Source organism: Mus caroli, unplaced genomic scaffold, assembly GCF_978045245.1.
Source record: "Mus caroli unplaced genomic scaffold, Mus_caroli_1 scaffold_5, whole genome shotgun sequence".
Taxonomy (NCBI): Eukaryota; Metazoa; Chordata; class Mammalia; order Rodentia; family Muridae; genus Mus; species Mus caroli.
The window spans coordinates 118024287-118038166 of record NW_028227260.1 but is presented as its reverse complement, the minus strand read 5'-3'; the positions used below and the strand labels follow the sequence as shown (position 1 = coordinate 118038166).

The 13880-nt window shown below is 40.9% G+C and overlaps 1 protein-coding gene and 1 pseudogene across 1 annotated transcript in view; one reads left to right on the top strand and one right to left on the bottom strand.

Moving 5' to 3' along the window:
- The window catches only part of Lamp2 (lysosome associated membrane protein 2), a 50859-nt gene extending 45203 nt beyond the window's left edge, over window positions 1–5656 (top strand). Inside the window, exon 9 of the mRNA XM_029472999.2 lies at window positions 3065–5656. Within this exon, the coding sequence (XP_029328859.1) occupies window positions 3065–3207 (143 nt within the window). The 3' untranslated portion in view covers window positions 3208–5656. The remainder of the gene's footprint in view (window positions 1–3064) is intronic.
- A 2843-nt stretch (window positions 5657–8499) lies between these two features.
- LOC110287515 (ATP synthase F(0) complex subunit g, mitochondrial pseudogene) lies at window positions 8500–8834 on the bottom strand (annotated as a pseudogene).
- Between the last annotated feature and the right edge of the window lie 5046 nt (window positions 8835–13880).

Below are 13880 nucleotides of genomic sequence, written 5' to 3'. Positions count from 1 at the left end.
ACTTGGTTTTTGGAGGGATGAAGTAGAGAGTCCTTAGGGCCATCCATGGTTTTTTTTGTTTTGTTTTGTTTTTTTTAAATAAAAACTGAAGAGGAACTAGAGGGTGTTTGGTTGGTTGGTTTTTTGAAACAGGGTTTCTCTGTGTAGCCCTTGTCCTGGAAGTCACTTTTTAGACCAGGCTGGCCTTGAACTCACAGAGATACACCTGCTTCTGCCTCCTGAATGCTGAAATTAAGGTGTGTGCTCTCGCCACCCAGCTAAGTATTACATTTTTAAAAGGTTATGACTTGATGTCTTTTGAGTTCAAGTTAAATATGAAATTGATTCTCAAACTTCTGATTTTTTTCCCATAGGTTAAAAACAGGCTCAGGAAGTTATAACAGAGCTCAGACTAGCTTCTTAATTAGAAGGGTTTTTTTTTTGGGGGGGGGAGGGGTGGTGTTAAAAGAATCTTTCTGTAGCTCTGGCTGATATGGTAGTTGCTATGTTGTCCGGGCTGGATTCAAGCTCAGATCCATCTGCCTTGGCTGGCTAAATGCTAAGGTCACAGGCACGTGTTACCATGCCCATCCCGGGCTTTTAAGAAAATGTTTCTTTTTCAGCACTACAGACGGAAGGGATTCAAACAGTTAAACAGTTCCCCTCGCTCTCGTCCTCTTTGGATGCCTGGTTAGCACTGAAGGATAGAGGATTCTATGAACTAATTAGGACAGATTGTGTTGTGTTTCTCTACCTCATCTTGTTGATCTCTGGAGCATTAAAATCTATTTAGTGTTGTCATCAGACTGGTACTTATGAAATGTAAGCTAACAGCAATCTCAGAAGGGAGGCAATGAAGCACAGCAGTTATGCTCTTGCTTCTCCAAGATAGCCGCGGTGGGGCACAGCTCTGAGAGGGGTGGAGAAAGAGGCTGTTGGCATCTAAATGAGCTAGGCAGATAGTCCAGATTGAAACATTTCCCTGGTAAAAGTGAAGTGCTGATGGAATACATAAATAAATCAAGGGATTTAACAGATGAGACCATGTACACACTGAAATGATCATTAATTCATTTTAATGTGTATATTGGCTTGCTCAGAGTTTCTGTCACGTACTAATTAACAGTGAAAATGTGTTTAGGTATCCAGCTGTCAGTGTCTGTTAAGGAGCTTTCCGAAAAACAGTAGTCCTTCAAAAAAAAAAATAGGCTAATTGTAGTTATTGACATTATGTTCTCAGAACCATGACAACGTGACAAAAGTGTGAGAGAAAATCTCAGATAACACAAAACATTATAATTTATTCATGGCTCTAACCTTGAAATGAAAAGACCTTAGTGATTAGGTACTCCTTAAGTCCAGAGCTGTGTGAAAAGGAATGTGACTTCCTCAATGTTACATGTTCAGCAGCAATGAAACCGTTAGTATTTGGATTAAATTCTCAATAAAATGTAATCACTCAATAGTAAAATGTTGATTGATTAAAACTTGAGCTCCTGGGTTCAAAGGTTGGCACTTTGAGAGCTGACTTGCTTCAGTCGTTTTGAAATAATGAATGCAGGCCTTCTCAGTTGTCCACTAAGACACAACTGTTAGGATTCCCATGTTGTCAAAACTCAAGCCTCTTTGGATCATACACACAGGAGGAAAAGGGAAGGGGCTGAGTAATTGTGGCTCACTTGCTGTGGCCCAGGTACTTTAAAATATCTTGAATTCTCAAGTACTGTATAATGGAAGCATTCGTGGAAGGGAGGGAGGCCCAGCTTAGATAACTTGGCAGTTTCCCTAAGCTAGTTATTACTTCAGAGTTTGATTTCCAATTCAGTTATATCTGGGGGTCAGAGTTTAGTGTCCACATTGCTCATGCTGTGCTCTGGTGATTCCATAGCATGCCTTTGATGCTGCTATTCTTCACCACGACCATCAGTTAGTTGGAAAGAATTACTGGCAACCCGTGAGCTACCTAATGCCTAGGTGGAAAAAACAAAACAAAAATTAGCTGGAGAGATTACTAAGCATATTGATTTGTTGGTCTTGTGGAGGACCTGGGTTTGACTCCTAGCACCCACCTGTAACTTCAGTTCTGAGAATCTGCCCTCTTCCGGCCTCCAGGGCACTAGATGCATGTGGTCTATAGCCATACACATAAGCAAAATACCTGCATAATAAGATCAAATAGATTAATCTTTAAAAAGCTATAACCCACCTTGATCCTGTCTTTTACTTGTTTAGAAGCCCCCAAGAGCCTTAGGCATGCTAGACAAGCACTCTAGCACTGAGCTAGCTTCTCTTTTCCACTTAACACTTTAAGTCTAGATGTGGCAGGGGGGAAAGGACGAGGAGATGCAGAGGCAGTAATTTCCCAATTGCCATCAGGCAACTCTGGAGTTGTATAAGCTAGTAGTATAAGTCAATATTGTATAAGCTTAATTCAGAGTTTGAACCATTTCCCGGTTTCCCTTTCTGTACTGAGAACTTTTTTTTTTTTTTTTTTTTTTTTTTTTTTCTTTGGATTTAATTTATTGATTTAATTTTTGGCATTTTTTTTTTTTTTATTTTTTTTTATTTTTTTTTTTTTTTTAATATTTTTATTACATAATTTCCTCAATTACATTTCCAATACTATCCCAAAAGTCCCCCATAGCGCCCCCCACTTCCCTACCCACCCATTCCCATTCTTTTGGCCCTGGCATTCCCCTATATTGGGGCATATAAAGTTTGCAAGTCCAATGGGCCTCTCTTTCCATTGATGGCCGACTAGGCCATCTTTCGATACATATGCAGCTAGAGACAAGAGCTCCAGGGTTCCGGTTAGTACATCATGTTGTTCCAACAATAGGGTTGCAGATCCCTTTAGCTCCTTGGGTACTTTCTCTAGCTTCTCCATTGGGAGCCCTGTGATACATCCAATAGCTGACTGTGAATGGTCTTGCTGTGAAATGTTCGGGTGGATGTTGAGAAAGTAATACTCCAAAGAAAATGATAGCATGTGTCTCCGCTGTCAGTGCTTCGTGTTTGCTTCTTCCTCTCATTGTATTCTTTACTAATTTGCTTTCTCTGCTGTCTGTCTGTTCTTTTCTAACAGCTGAGGAATGTGCTGCTGACTCTGACCTCAACTTTCTTATTCCTGTTGCAGTGGGTGTGGCCTTGGGCTTCCTTATAATTGCTGTGTTTATATCTTACATGATTGGAAGACGGAAAAGTCGTACTGGGTATCAGTCTGTCTAATCAAACCAGTCTAGTGCTTCCATTGGCCAAAAGCCAGGAATCGCTGTGCGATAAATCGGATTCACAGACTGACTTCAGTGAGTTGCAAGCTGGCTTGGGCATGAGTAGAACTTTAAAAATGGATTAGGACCAGCCTTTATTTCTGTCATTTTCTTCTCTGTTCATTAAGATGTAATTTAAAGAAAACTTACAACTTAGACTGTCTTTTTAAAGTAAATAATTTTAAGCATCTGGATCCAATTTTGGAAGCATTTCTACCGAAGTATAATTTTATATGTTGCAGTTAGTTGTATTTTGCTACTTTGATGTTATTTGCAAAATCAGAACTGAAAGAGAATGTCACTTGCTTCCCGAAATAAGTTTTGAAACATTATAGTTCATCTTCTTTGAAGACAAACATAAAATTTAGCTCATAAAAGGAATGACTTTCTGCACCTTCTAAGGAGAATTGTTTAAATCTGTGTAATTCTGTTACTTTAAAAAGGGGTCTCGGGGCTGGAGAGATGGCTCAGTCATTGAAGGCTACGCTCACAACCAACAATAAAAAGAGGTCTGGGATGTAACCCAGTGATACTGCATGCATATGTGAAGTTCTGGGTTCCAGCCTCACAACTTAAAAGTAGCATCTAAAACAGACTACACTCAACAGTAAAAGCTGCCTATTTCTCCATTACTTTCAGAGCTACTATATTTTAAGAAGGAATTGTTTGTTTATTTTTTTGGCTTTGGCAGTTTGGGATGTATTCATTATATTAAACCTGATATTTCTACTGCAAGATGAAGCAATACTGTTCGTGTTTTTTTAAGGTGTTGATTTAGAATGGGCTATGTTTTTTTAAGGGTATAATTTAGAATTGTTTCCCAGCTTTAACTTGTTCAGAAAGTTAACTTATCCTGCACTAACAAAAAGAAAAATCCTTCTGTATACTTTTGTGCCTCAGTGAGTTCAATGCATTGACCTTTCCTCTCCCGGTACCAAGTGCTAACTGTGGAATCTAGTGGACGCTGACATGTCGTCTGTCAGGTGGCTGCCTAACCAAAGCTCACCTGGGATGATCTTACAAATGTATTGATCTTGATAGAGTCTTGTATCCCTGTCGGGGCCATGAGTGCCTGTGGTTTCTGGAGGAAGGTCCTAGACACTACGTCTCCTTGTGTTTGTTGGATTCTTTAGCCACCAAGGTACTTTGGATGTTTAATGCTTTGCACACCTGATACTAGCACGAGGCAGATGTTGAATTTTCTCTAGCTATTTTCTCTCTACTAAGAACTGAAGAGTCCAAAGATCTGTTTTCACGTCAGAGATTTTAGTTAAGCCTAAAATATTAATCTTAAGTCCAAGTCAGTGGTTTTCAACCTCTGGATTTTGACCCCATTAACAAACCCCTGTCTCCAAAAATATTTACATTACAATCTGTAACAGTAGCAAAATTAGTTATGAAGTGGCAACAAAAATGCTTTGGGATTGGGGGGTCAACAGAAAGGGTTGCAGCATTAGGAAGGTTGAGGACCACTGGGCTAAGTGATGTTAGTCTGATAGCAGATCCCAGGATCAAATCCCAATCTACCTCTGAGCATACTGCAGCTGCTCACCACTGTGCTGCTGCCATGAGCTGATGCCAGGGTATTTTACCATTAATTGCAGTTCTGAAATCCTGTTAAAAAGAAAGCAGGTTTGCCAAGATGCTCGCCTGCTATCTTATCTCTGTCTATCTCAAAAGCAGAGACACCCAACTGTGTAGAATTCTGGGTAACTCCTTTAGCAGAGGCAAGTGCTCCTCCATTTGCTCTAATAGATACAGAACGGCTTTTAACAAAACGTCCTCCAACGGCTTCTACTTATTTGTTATTTAGCAAAAGTCATTTAGCCAAAATGCCAGTACTGTAAAGAACAGTGACTTCCTTTCAATATATATTTTGGATATTATCTTGAAGCCTAATTAATTAAATGGACTTTTTGGCTTGCTAAGTATATGACTTGAATATTCAGAGAGATCCCAAAAATATGGGTATATCCAAAACCTCTCTACTCTTTGAGCAGGAAACTAATGTAACTAATTCTTCATTAGGTATTTTGGCTTTATCTTAGGCAATTAACAGATGTGTCTTCTATTCTCTGAGCATTGAAATACAAAATCATAGGAGGTTAAAAAAGTTGCTTCAATTCCAGTGAAGTTCAAAGTCTGTGAACTGAGTTGAGTGTTCAATTAGCTTTTCTTTGTGAGTTCTTGTTATACCAATATAACAGTGGATCAGACTAAGACTTTGAACTTGTGAATGGTGAATCATTTTCTACCTAATCCTCTTTGGGAGAACTGATGCTTGCTGTTCTTTCAAGTCTTGGATTGTCCCATTTAAAGAACTAATGGATCCAGGGAAAATAAAGTATACTGTGGTATCCTTGTTTGATCTCATATGTGTGATTTTAGATTGATACATTAGCGCTAATAAAGGTGATACATCCCATGCCACCATGGTTAACCTCATTTTTATTCTGTGTACACAGCCTTAAGAGCTTAGATTGATTTATAGCTTTTAGCTTTAAGTCCTTTTCTTTTGACATGCCAGCACAAATCATGATCTTAAAGGTTTGCAATTTGACTCAAGTCCCATTATAAGGTAACTACTAGAACCTTTAAAATAGACAATTCATGGGGATGGAAAGATGGCTCAGTGGTTAAGAGCACTGTCTGCTCTTTCAGAGGACCTGAGTTCAATTCCCAGCAACCACATGGTGGCTCACAACCATCTGTAACGGGATCCGATGCCCTCTTCTGGTGTGTCTGAAGACAGCTACAGTGTACTCACATATATAAAATAAAAAAAATCTTAAGAAAAAGAATGAAAACCCGATTTGTTAAAAAAAATAGACAATTCAAATATGAGGGCCTACATATTCATGAAAATACCAAGAAAATATCCAGAACAAAATGTATACATCAACAATTGGAAGAACTTAATACATGTTTGTGGATACCAATGACCTGTACTCATCACTAAAGTTCATTCTGATGAATAGATGCTTTCCAACTGGGGTTGGAGAGGAGCTGAAACGTCCCTTAAATTCCTTACAAAAGCCCTCTGTCTTCTCACTTGGATGACTACATTAGATCATACATGTATTTCTTACTGTTTATATTAATTTGGGTATTGGGAGAAGGAATTTAGTATTGTCTCTCAGTTGTTCTTAAATGTTAGCATTTCATTTTGTGACTGATCCATGTTTTATCCCCATCCACTGTTTTTTTTCTGAGACATATAACCCAGGCTGGGGCTTTGAACTCCTGAGCCTCCTGCTTCTAACTCCTGGGTACTGATGTTATAGGCAGCACTACCACATACAACTTTAGTTGGAAAAGTGGCTCTACACAGGATTTGTTGGACTGGTTAGGGAAGGGGAGTCTCAACAGAATATTTCTTGTTTCATCTCCTTTACTGAATGTATTCACAATTCAATACTTAACAAGTGCAGCTAGCAAGAATACTCCTTGTATATTGTCTGTAAGGGTTCCTATGGATGTAAGTCAATTTGAAGGATCACCCTTTAAGTTCAGTGTATATAATCCCTGAGAGCACTACTGCCTTTAGAACTCGGAGAAAATATTTCCTCTTTTCCATTACTTTTATTGTTTATGTATTTTTAAGGCACTGTAAATTTGGATCACTTTGTTTCAAGAGGTGTGCATAATGAACAACAAGTTTTGGTACACAGTGTTTTTGTTTTTCCTTGAAATAGTTTCTCTGTGTAACACTGACTGTCCTGGAACTTGCTCTGGCATTAACCTCACAGAGATCCATCTGACTCTGCTGGAATTGAAGGTCTGTGTTACAACTGACCAAATGGGAATGGTGGCAGGGAAATCAACTGCCCTTTCCCCCACCCTCACCCCAACACATTTTTCTTTTCTTAACCAGGAAAGCAACTCTAGTTTCTTTTCTCAATACAAAGTCTCACTATGTAGCTCTGGATGGCCTCAAACTTTCACAGATTCTTCTGCCCCACCTCCCACCCCCACCCAGTGCTGAGATTAAAGGTGGGCACCACCGCCACCTGATAGCAACTCTAGTTTCAGTGAGCTGCTCCAGTGCTAAGCTCCTGACCCACATTGTGTCATTCAGAACAGTAATTCTGAGGTTGCAAATTATCATCCCCAGTTCACAGAAGTGAGGTCACTGAAGCATTGAAGTTAGTGGCCAAGTGGCTGAGTTCAGGTTCGTCTGCCTCCACAGACCATACCGTTTAGCATTATACATCCTGCTCTAAGATGCTTTAGGCTTATAGAGCATTTGCCTTGTATTAGTCACAGAAATCTGACTCGTGCTCTACCAGCTTGCCTTTAATCAATCCAATACACTCCATTATTCTTGAGTTTGGAAGGGTAGATGAGTTCTGTGGCAACGTGCCTTTTGAAAGCTCAGTGCCAGTTTGCAGTGTGCCTTATTACTAATGCTAAGCTCTGAGGATCTTTTTTTTTTTCCCCAAGCTAGCCTCATCCATTTATTCTGATCACGTATCATTATCATTCTGCCCTCAGATTCTTCTGCATCATGAATCATTTTGACTGTGCATTAGTGTGTTTAAGAAACTAAATGGAATTCTCTCTGTCCTCGCTTTCCTTAATGTCACTCCTATCCCAGAGTCATCCCTTGGATTTAAGTGCACTGTAGCTAGGACGCTTGGCAGTTTGAGCTCTGATACACAGCTCCTACTCCCAAATCTAGGGCAGTGCTGTGGTTATGAGTATGCATGGCCATACCCAGCTAGGGCTTCAAATGCAGATCCTTCAGCTTACACAGCAAGTGCTCTTACCCACTGAGCCATCTCTTCAGCTCTGAAGTGCCATTTTAAACTGGCTGGACAGGTAATGCTTTATTGACAAGATGACAGTTCAAAGAGACTTGACTGGGGTGGGAGTGTGAGCTATGAAGGGAGCTATGGAACAAGATTTTCAGATACAATGCAGAGAAAGTACAAGGACCTAGAGAGGAAAGCACCCTTGAGAGGCTTTGGGGGGGGGTCAATATGGTTACAAAGGAGTACAGGGATGTACTAGACAAGATATGCTACAGATTATGGCCAGAAGTTTAAACATGAAGGTAAGCATCTCTTGAAACTCTTTCAAAACTGCCCTACATTTGGGAGTAGGAGCTTCCTTGCCAGCCAGTGGGCCAGGAATGGCAAACTTCAGGCCAGTAAAAAACGATGTGTTTTTTTTTTTTTTTTCAACACCTAGTATTTTATTCAGACAGCAGTCCCGTCACACATGGTCCAAGAACATTCAAGTAAGAACTCAAATCAGAAGTTAAAGACTGGTCTTCAAACATCATAGCCAACAATGCCACGTTTGCCTATGATCTCTCCGATATAAAACCACATCCACACCTCAGTGGCCACCAAACCATTCAGCACAGCTTCCTTAACTGTAAGGTGTTTGAAGCTACCAGTTTTAGCACTTTGATTTTTTTTTCACACTCTGAATAGCTGTAGGAATTTCACCAGGGGTTGGGGGAACCAGCTCAACCTTGCCGTAGTGCCAAAATGTGGCCACTCGAGGCTTCGAGTAAGTCATGGCAGTGGCCACCATCGACGGTGCTTTCTCCGTGAAGTTACTGATGAACTTGGCCATGGTCTAAGGTGGAAGGTATGTCTCCCCGAACCACCGGTTGAATGTCCCTCTATGGTTTTTCTGTTGGTTTTGTTTTGGTTTGTATATGTTATTTTGTTTTGATTTTTAAAAATCTTACTGTTTTTTTTTATTTGTTTTGATTGAGGGATTGGAGAGTTGAGTTTGGGGAGTGGGAACACGATAAAAATATATGAAAAAAAAAGAAACCCTGTTTCAAGCAAATAAGGCAGAAAATGACAGACCAGGACACCCAGTGTTGTCTGATCTTTGTATACACACATGGACATGCACTAGTAATGCATACAATGTTCACGTGTGTGTGTTCATGTTGGTGCACACACACACACGAGAGAGAGAGAGAGAGAGAGAGAGAGAGAGAGAGAGAGAGAGAGAGAGAGAGAGAGAGAGAACAACATTCCTATGACTTTTCATTCCCCCTGCTTTGTGGACCGAGGTTAGATTCCTAGCATCAGGGCAGCTTACAACCATCTGTAACTCCAGGCCCAGGGGATCCACTCTCATGTCATGGTACCCTTTCTAGTGTCATGACCAGTAACCACATCCACAAAGACATAAATGTATAAAGTTAAAATGTGTATTTTTACTGGGATCCACAGGAGAGAAAATGTTTTGTAAATGTGTGTGATAATTTTCTGCTATGCCACTTAACATGATTTCTAGTTCTAACGATTTTTCTGTAAATTTTATTTCTTTTTGTACAGATTTACTTTTACTTGAATGTATTTGTGTACCCTTATGTGTTGTGTGTGTGAAGGTGAGTGCAGGTGTCTGTGGAGGTCCGAAGAGGGTGTTAGATCCCCAGGAGCTGAAGTTACAGGTGGTTGTGAGCTCAGGTTCTCTGGAAGAGTAGCAGGTACTCTTAATGGTTGGGCTTCTCTCCAGCCCCATAATTTCATTTTTTTTAAAAAAAGGCAACAAAAAATCCATTGTATATATTGAACACTTTTTCTTTATCCATTGATCTGATTCTATTTCTTAGCTATTATGAAGAGTACAGCAATATACATGGGTGTGTGGTCTCTGTGGTAGGGTTTATAGTCCATTACATAAATATAAATATAATTATATTCTCCCTCTTTCCCTCTCTATTCTGACTGCAGTTTCCCCTCCCTTCCTCCTCTCTTCCCAGTATCCCCCCTTCTCTCCTTTGTCCCCCTCACCCACTCCTCCAGTTCTCTTCAGAGAAGAATAGGCTTCCCATGCTATCAGCCAACCATGGCATATCAAGTTATAGTAAGACTAGGCACCTCCTCTCCTGTTGAGGCTGGATGAGGCAGCCTAGTAGGAGGAAAGGTTCCTAAAGCAGGCATAAGAGTCAGAGATAGCTCTTGCTCCTGTGTTAGGAATCTTACAAGAAGACCAAGCTACACACCTGTAACATATGTGCAGAAGGCCTAGATCAGACCCATGCAGGCTTCCTGGTCAGTCTTTGTAAGCCCCCGTGAGTCCAGGTTAGTTGAGTCTGTGGGTTTTCTTGCAATGTCCTCAAACTTTATGGTTCCTACATTCCTTTCCCCTCTTCTACAGGATTTCCTGAGCTCTGCCTAATGTTTATATCTGTGGGTGTCTGTATCTGTTTTCATCAATTGCTGGGGGAACGGTCTCTGGTAACAACTGGGCAAGGCACCAATCTATGAGTATAGCAGAATATTAGGAATAATTTTCTATTCTAGGTCTCTGAGCTATCCATCTTCTGCATCCTGGCCTTCCAGGCAGTGTCAGGGGTGGTCTTATGGCATGGGTCTCAAGCTGGACCAGCCATTGATTGGCCATTCCCACAATGTCTGCTCTACCTTTACCCAAGTACATCTTGTAGGTAGGACCAATTTGTATAGTTAGTGTTATGGCTAGATGATATGGTAGTTGCATTTTTACAATTGGGCCCTTCACACTTGATTTGTGTACTGGATACACCAGTTTATATCCCTAACAGCAGTGTGAAGGCTTTCTCTTTCCTCATCAGCATTTGTAATTATCCGTTTTCTTGTTGATAGTCTGGGGTGAGATTTAATCTCACTGTAGTTTTAATGTCACAGATGGCTAAAGGAACAACAGTACTTCTTGTGTCACTTCTAATTCCAAAACGTAGCCTGCATCTGTGACTTCTGGAAGTTCCTATGTAATTAATTAATTAATTAACACCCCAAATGCTGCTTCCTCTCCTGTCTCTCCTTCCCAGAGTCCCTTCCCCCATACTCTCTCCCCTTCTTCTCTGAGAGAGTGGGTTCCCTCCTGTGTTTTTCCCCCAATGCTGGCACATCAAGTCTCTGCCAGATTAGGAGCATCTTCTCCCACTGAGGCCAGAGAAGGCAGCCATAGAGATTTGAGCTGCACATCTCCTACATAATGTTCTGGGAGGCCTCGGTCCAGCCTGTGTATGTTCTTTGGTTAGTGGTTTAGTCTCTAAGAGCTCCCATGGGTCCAGGTTAGTTGACTCTATTGGTCTCCCTGTGGGGTTCCCTTCCCCTTCAGCTCCTTCAATCCTTCCCCCAACTCTTCCGTAAGTGTCCACGACCTCCATGCTATGTCTGGCTCTGGGTATCTCCATCTGTTTCAGTCAGCTGCTGGGTAGAGCCTCTCAGAGGACAGTTATGCTAGACTTCTGTCTGCAAGCATAGCAGAGTATCAATAATAGTGTCAGGGATTGGTACTTGCCCATGGGATGGGCTTTAAAGTTGACCTTTCTTTCAGTCTCTGCTCCATCCCCATCCCTGCATTTCTTGTATAGAGGAAAAATTTTCAGGTCAAAGTTTTATGGGTGGGTTGGTATCCTTAACCCCTCCACTGAAGGTCCTGCCTGGCTCTAGGAGGTGGCCTCTTCAGGTTCTATGTCCTCACTGTTAGTCATCTGATATATTTTTCTCTGTGATATGAACATTCAAAATTCTCCCTACTTGCTTTTTTTATGTTCAGAATGGTATTTTCCAACTACAGTTATCGTCCTTTGCTACTAAACATCAGACAGTATTCGTCCTATCCAACTTTGTCTCTGTGCTCTGAAAACATTCTCTGTCCATTCTCCTTTCCTCACACCCTTCCAGGACTCTAGGAGGCACGACTTGATTCCCCACTTTCTATGGGAACAACTTTCTTTCTTTCTTTTTTTTTTTTTTTTTTTTTTTTTTGGTTTTTCGAGACAGGGTTTCTCTGTGTAGCTCTGGCTGTCCTGGAACTCATTCTGTAGACCAGGCTGGCCTCGAACTCAGAAATCCACCTGCCTCTGTCTCCCAAGTGCTAGGATTAAAGGCGTGTGCCACCACGCCCGGCTTGGGAACAACCTTTTAAGGTTGCTCATATCAATGAGAACATATGGCATTGTTTTTCTATGCCAGATACATTTCATGTAACATAACTTCCAATTCTGTCCACATTGCTGCAATGACTGAACTGCATTTTTTTCCTCTTTCCATTTTTAAAAAAATGTATGCATATGGGTGTTTCACCTGTCAAGCATGTCTGTGCACCATGTGAGTGAGCTGTCTGTGGATGTTAGAAGAGGGTGTCAGATACCCTGGAACTGGAGTTACATATGCAAGTGAGCTGCTATGTGGGCAATGGGAATTTAATCTGGGGCCTCTGGAAAAGTATAGCCAGTCTCTTAATTACTGAGCCATCTCTCCAGTCCCAAACTGCATTCCTTTGAGACTGAATAATGTTCTACTGTGTATCTGCACATTTTCTTCATACCTTCATCTGCCAATGGACACATAGGGCACTTCCATATCTGGGCTCTGGTGAATAGTCCTGAGACTAACCCCTCTACTAAGCATAGAATCATACTGATCTCATTTCCTCTGGATTTGAACCCAGGGGTGGGACTGCTATATTTTGTGATTGTTCTGTTTCTAGTTGTAATGAATCTTCATGCTGTTTTCCAGAAATATATCCACAGCAACAGTTTTTAAACCTTTGCCAGCAGTTGTTAGGTTTTACCCTTTTGGTGGAAGTGAAGTAGTATCTTGCTGTGGCTTTTTGCTATTCATCACCTAAGTATTCTCTTAGCTGAAGCTTTAAACTCAAATTATTTATTCCTTTGAGTCTCATGTGTGCATCTTTCAAGTGGATTCTGCAACTCACTGCATAACTTCACAATTCAGTCTTGTTTTTCAACGTGGTTGGAGTATACTTTTTCTGTTCATCTGAGTCTTATCTTAGTTCCATTCCCTCTCTATTCCCTCTTCTTTTGATCACAACATCTGTAATAAGGAAAAGATTCAGCTTGATATCATTAAGCAAACACTTATTGCTTACTATATTTGGTGGCATTCTCTTCAATCTTTTTAAAACTTTAAAACGCTACACCATAGAATGTATTGCTATTTTAGAGATGGGCAAACCTAACTTAGGTTAAATAAATTGTACAGGGATACATAGCTACATAATACATAGTTTAAATGCCAAGGTTCAAAAACCTGTACTGACATAAACATCATACTATATGATACAGCATTTAAAAGAAAGCAAATGGAATTCTGAACATGCTGTCTACCTTCAAATAGAAAGTGGGGAATCCATATACAACCACCAAACCCAGACACTTTTGCATATGCCAGCCAGATTTTACTGACAGGACCCTGATATAGCTGTCTCTTGTGAGGCTATGCCAGTGCCTGGCAAACACAGAAGTGGATGCTCACAGTCAGCTATTGGGTGGAACACAGGGCCCCTAATGGAGGAGCTAGAGAAAGTACCCAAGGATCTGAAGGGGTCTGCAACCCTATAGGTGGAACAACAATATGAACTAACCAGTACCCCCAGAGTTCATGTCTCTCGTTGCATATGTAGCAGAGGATGCCCTAGTTGGACATCAATGGAAGGAGAGGCCCTTGGTCTTGGGAAGATCATATGCCCCAGTTCAGGGGAATGCCAGGGTCAGGAAGTGGGAGTGGATGGATTGGGGAACAGGACAGGGGGAGGGTATAGGGGGCTTTCAGGATAGCATTTGAAATGTAAATAAAGAAAATATTTAATAAAATATATAATGTGAAAAGAAAAGAAAGCGGGGAATCAAGTCGTGCCTCCTAG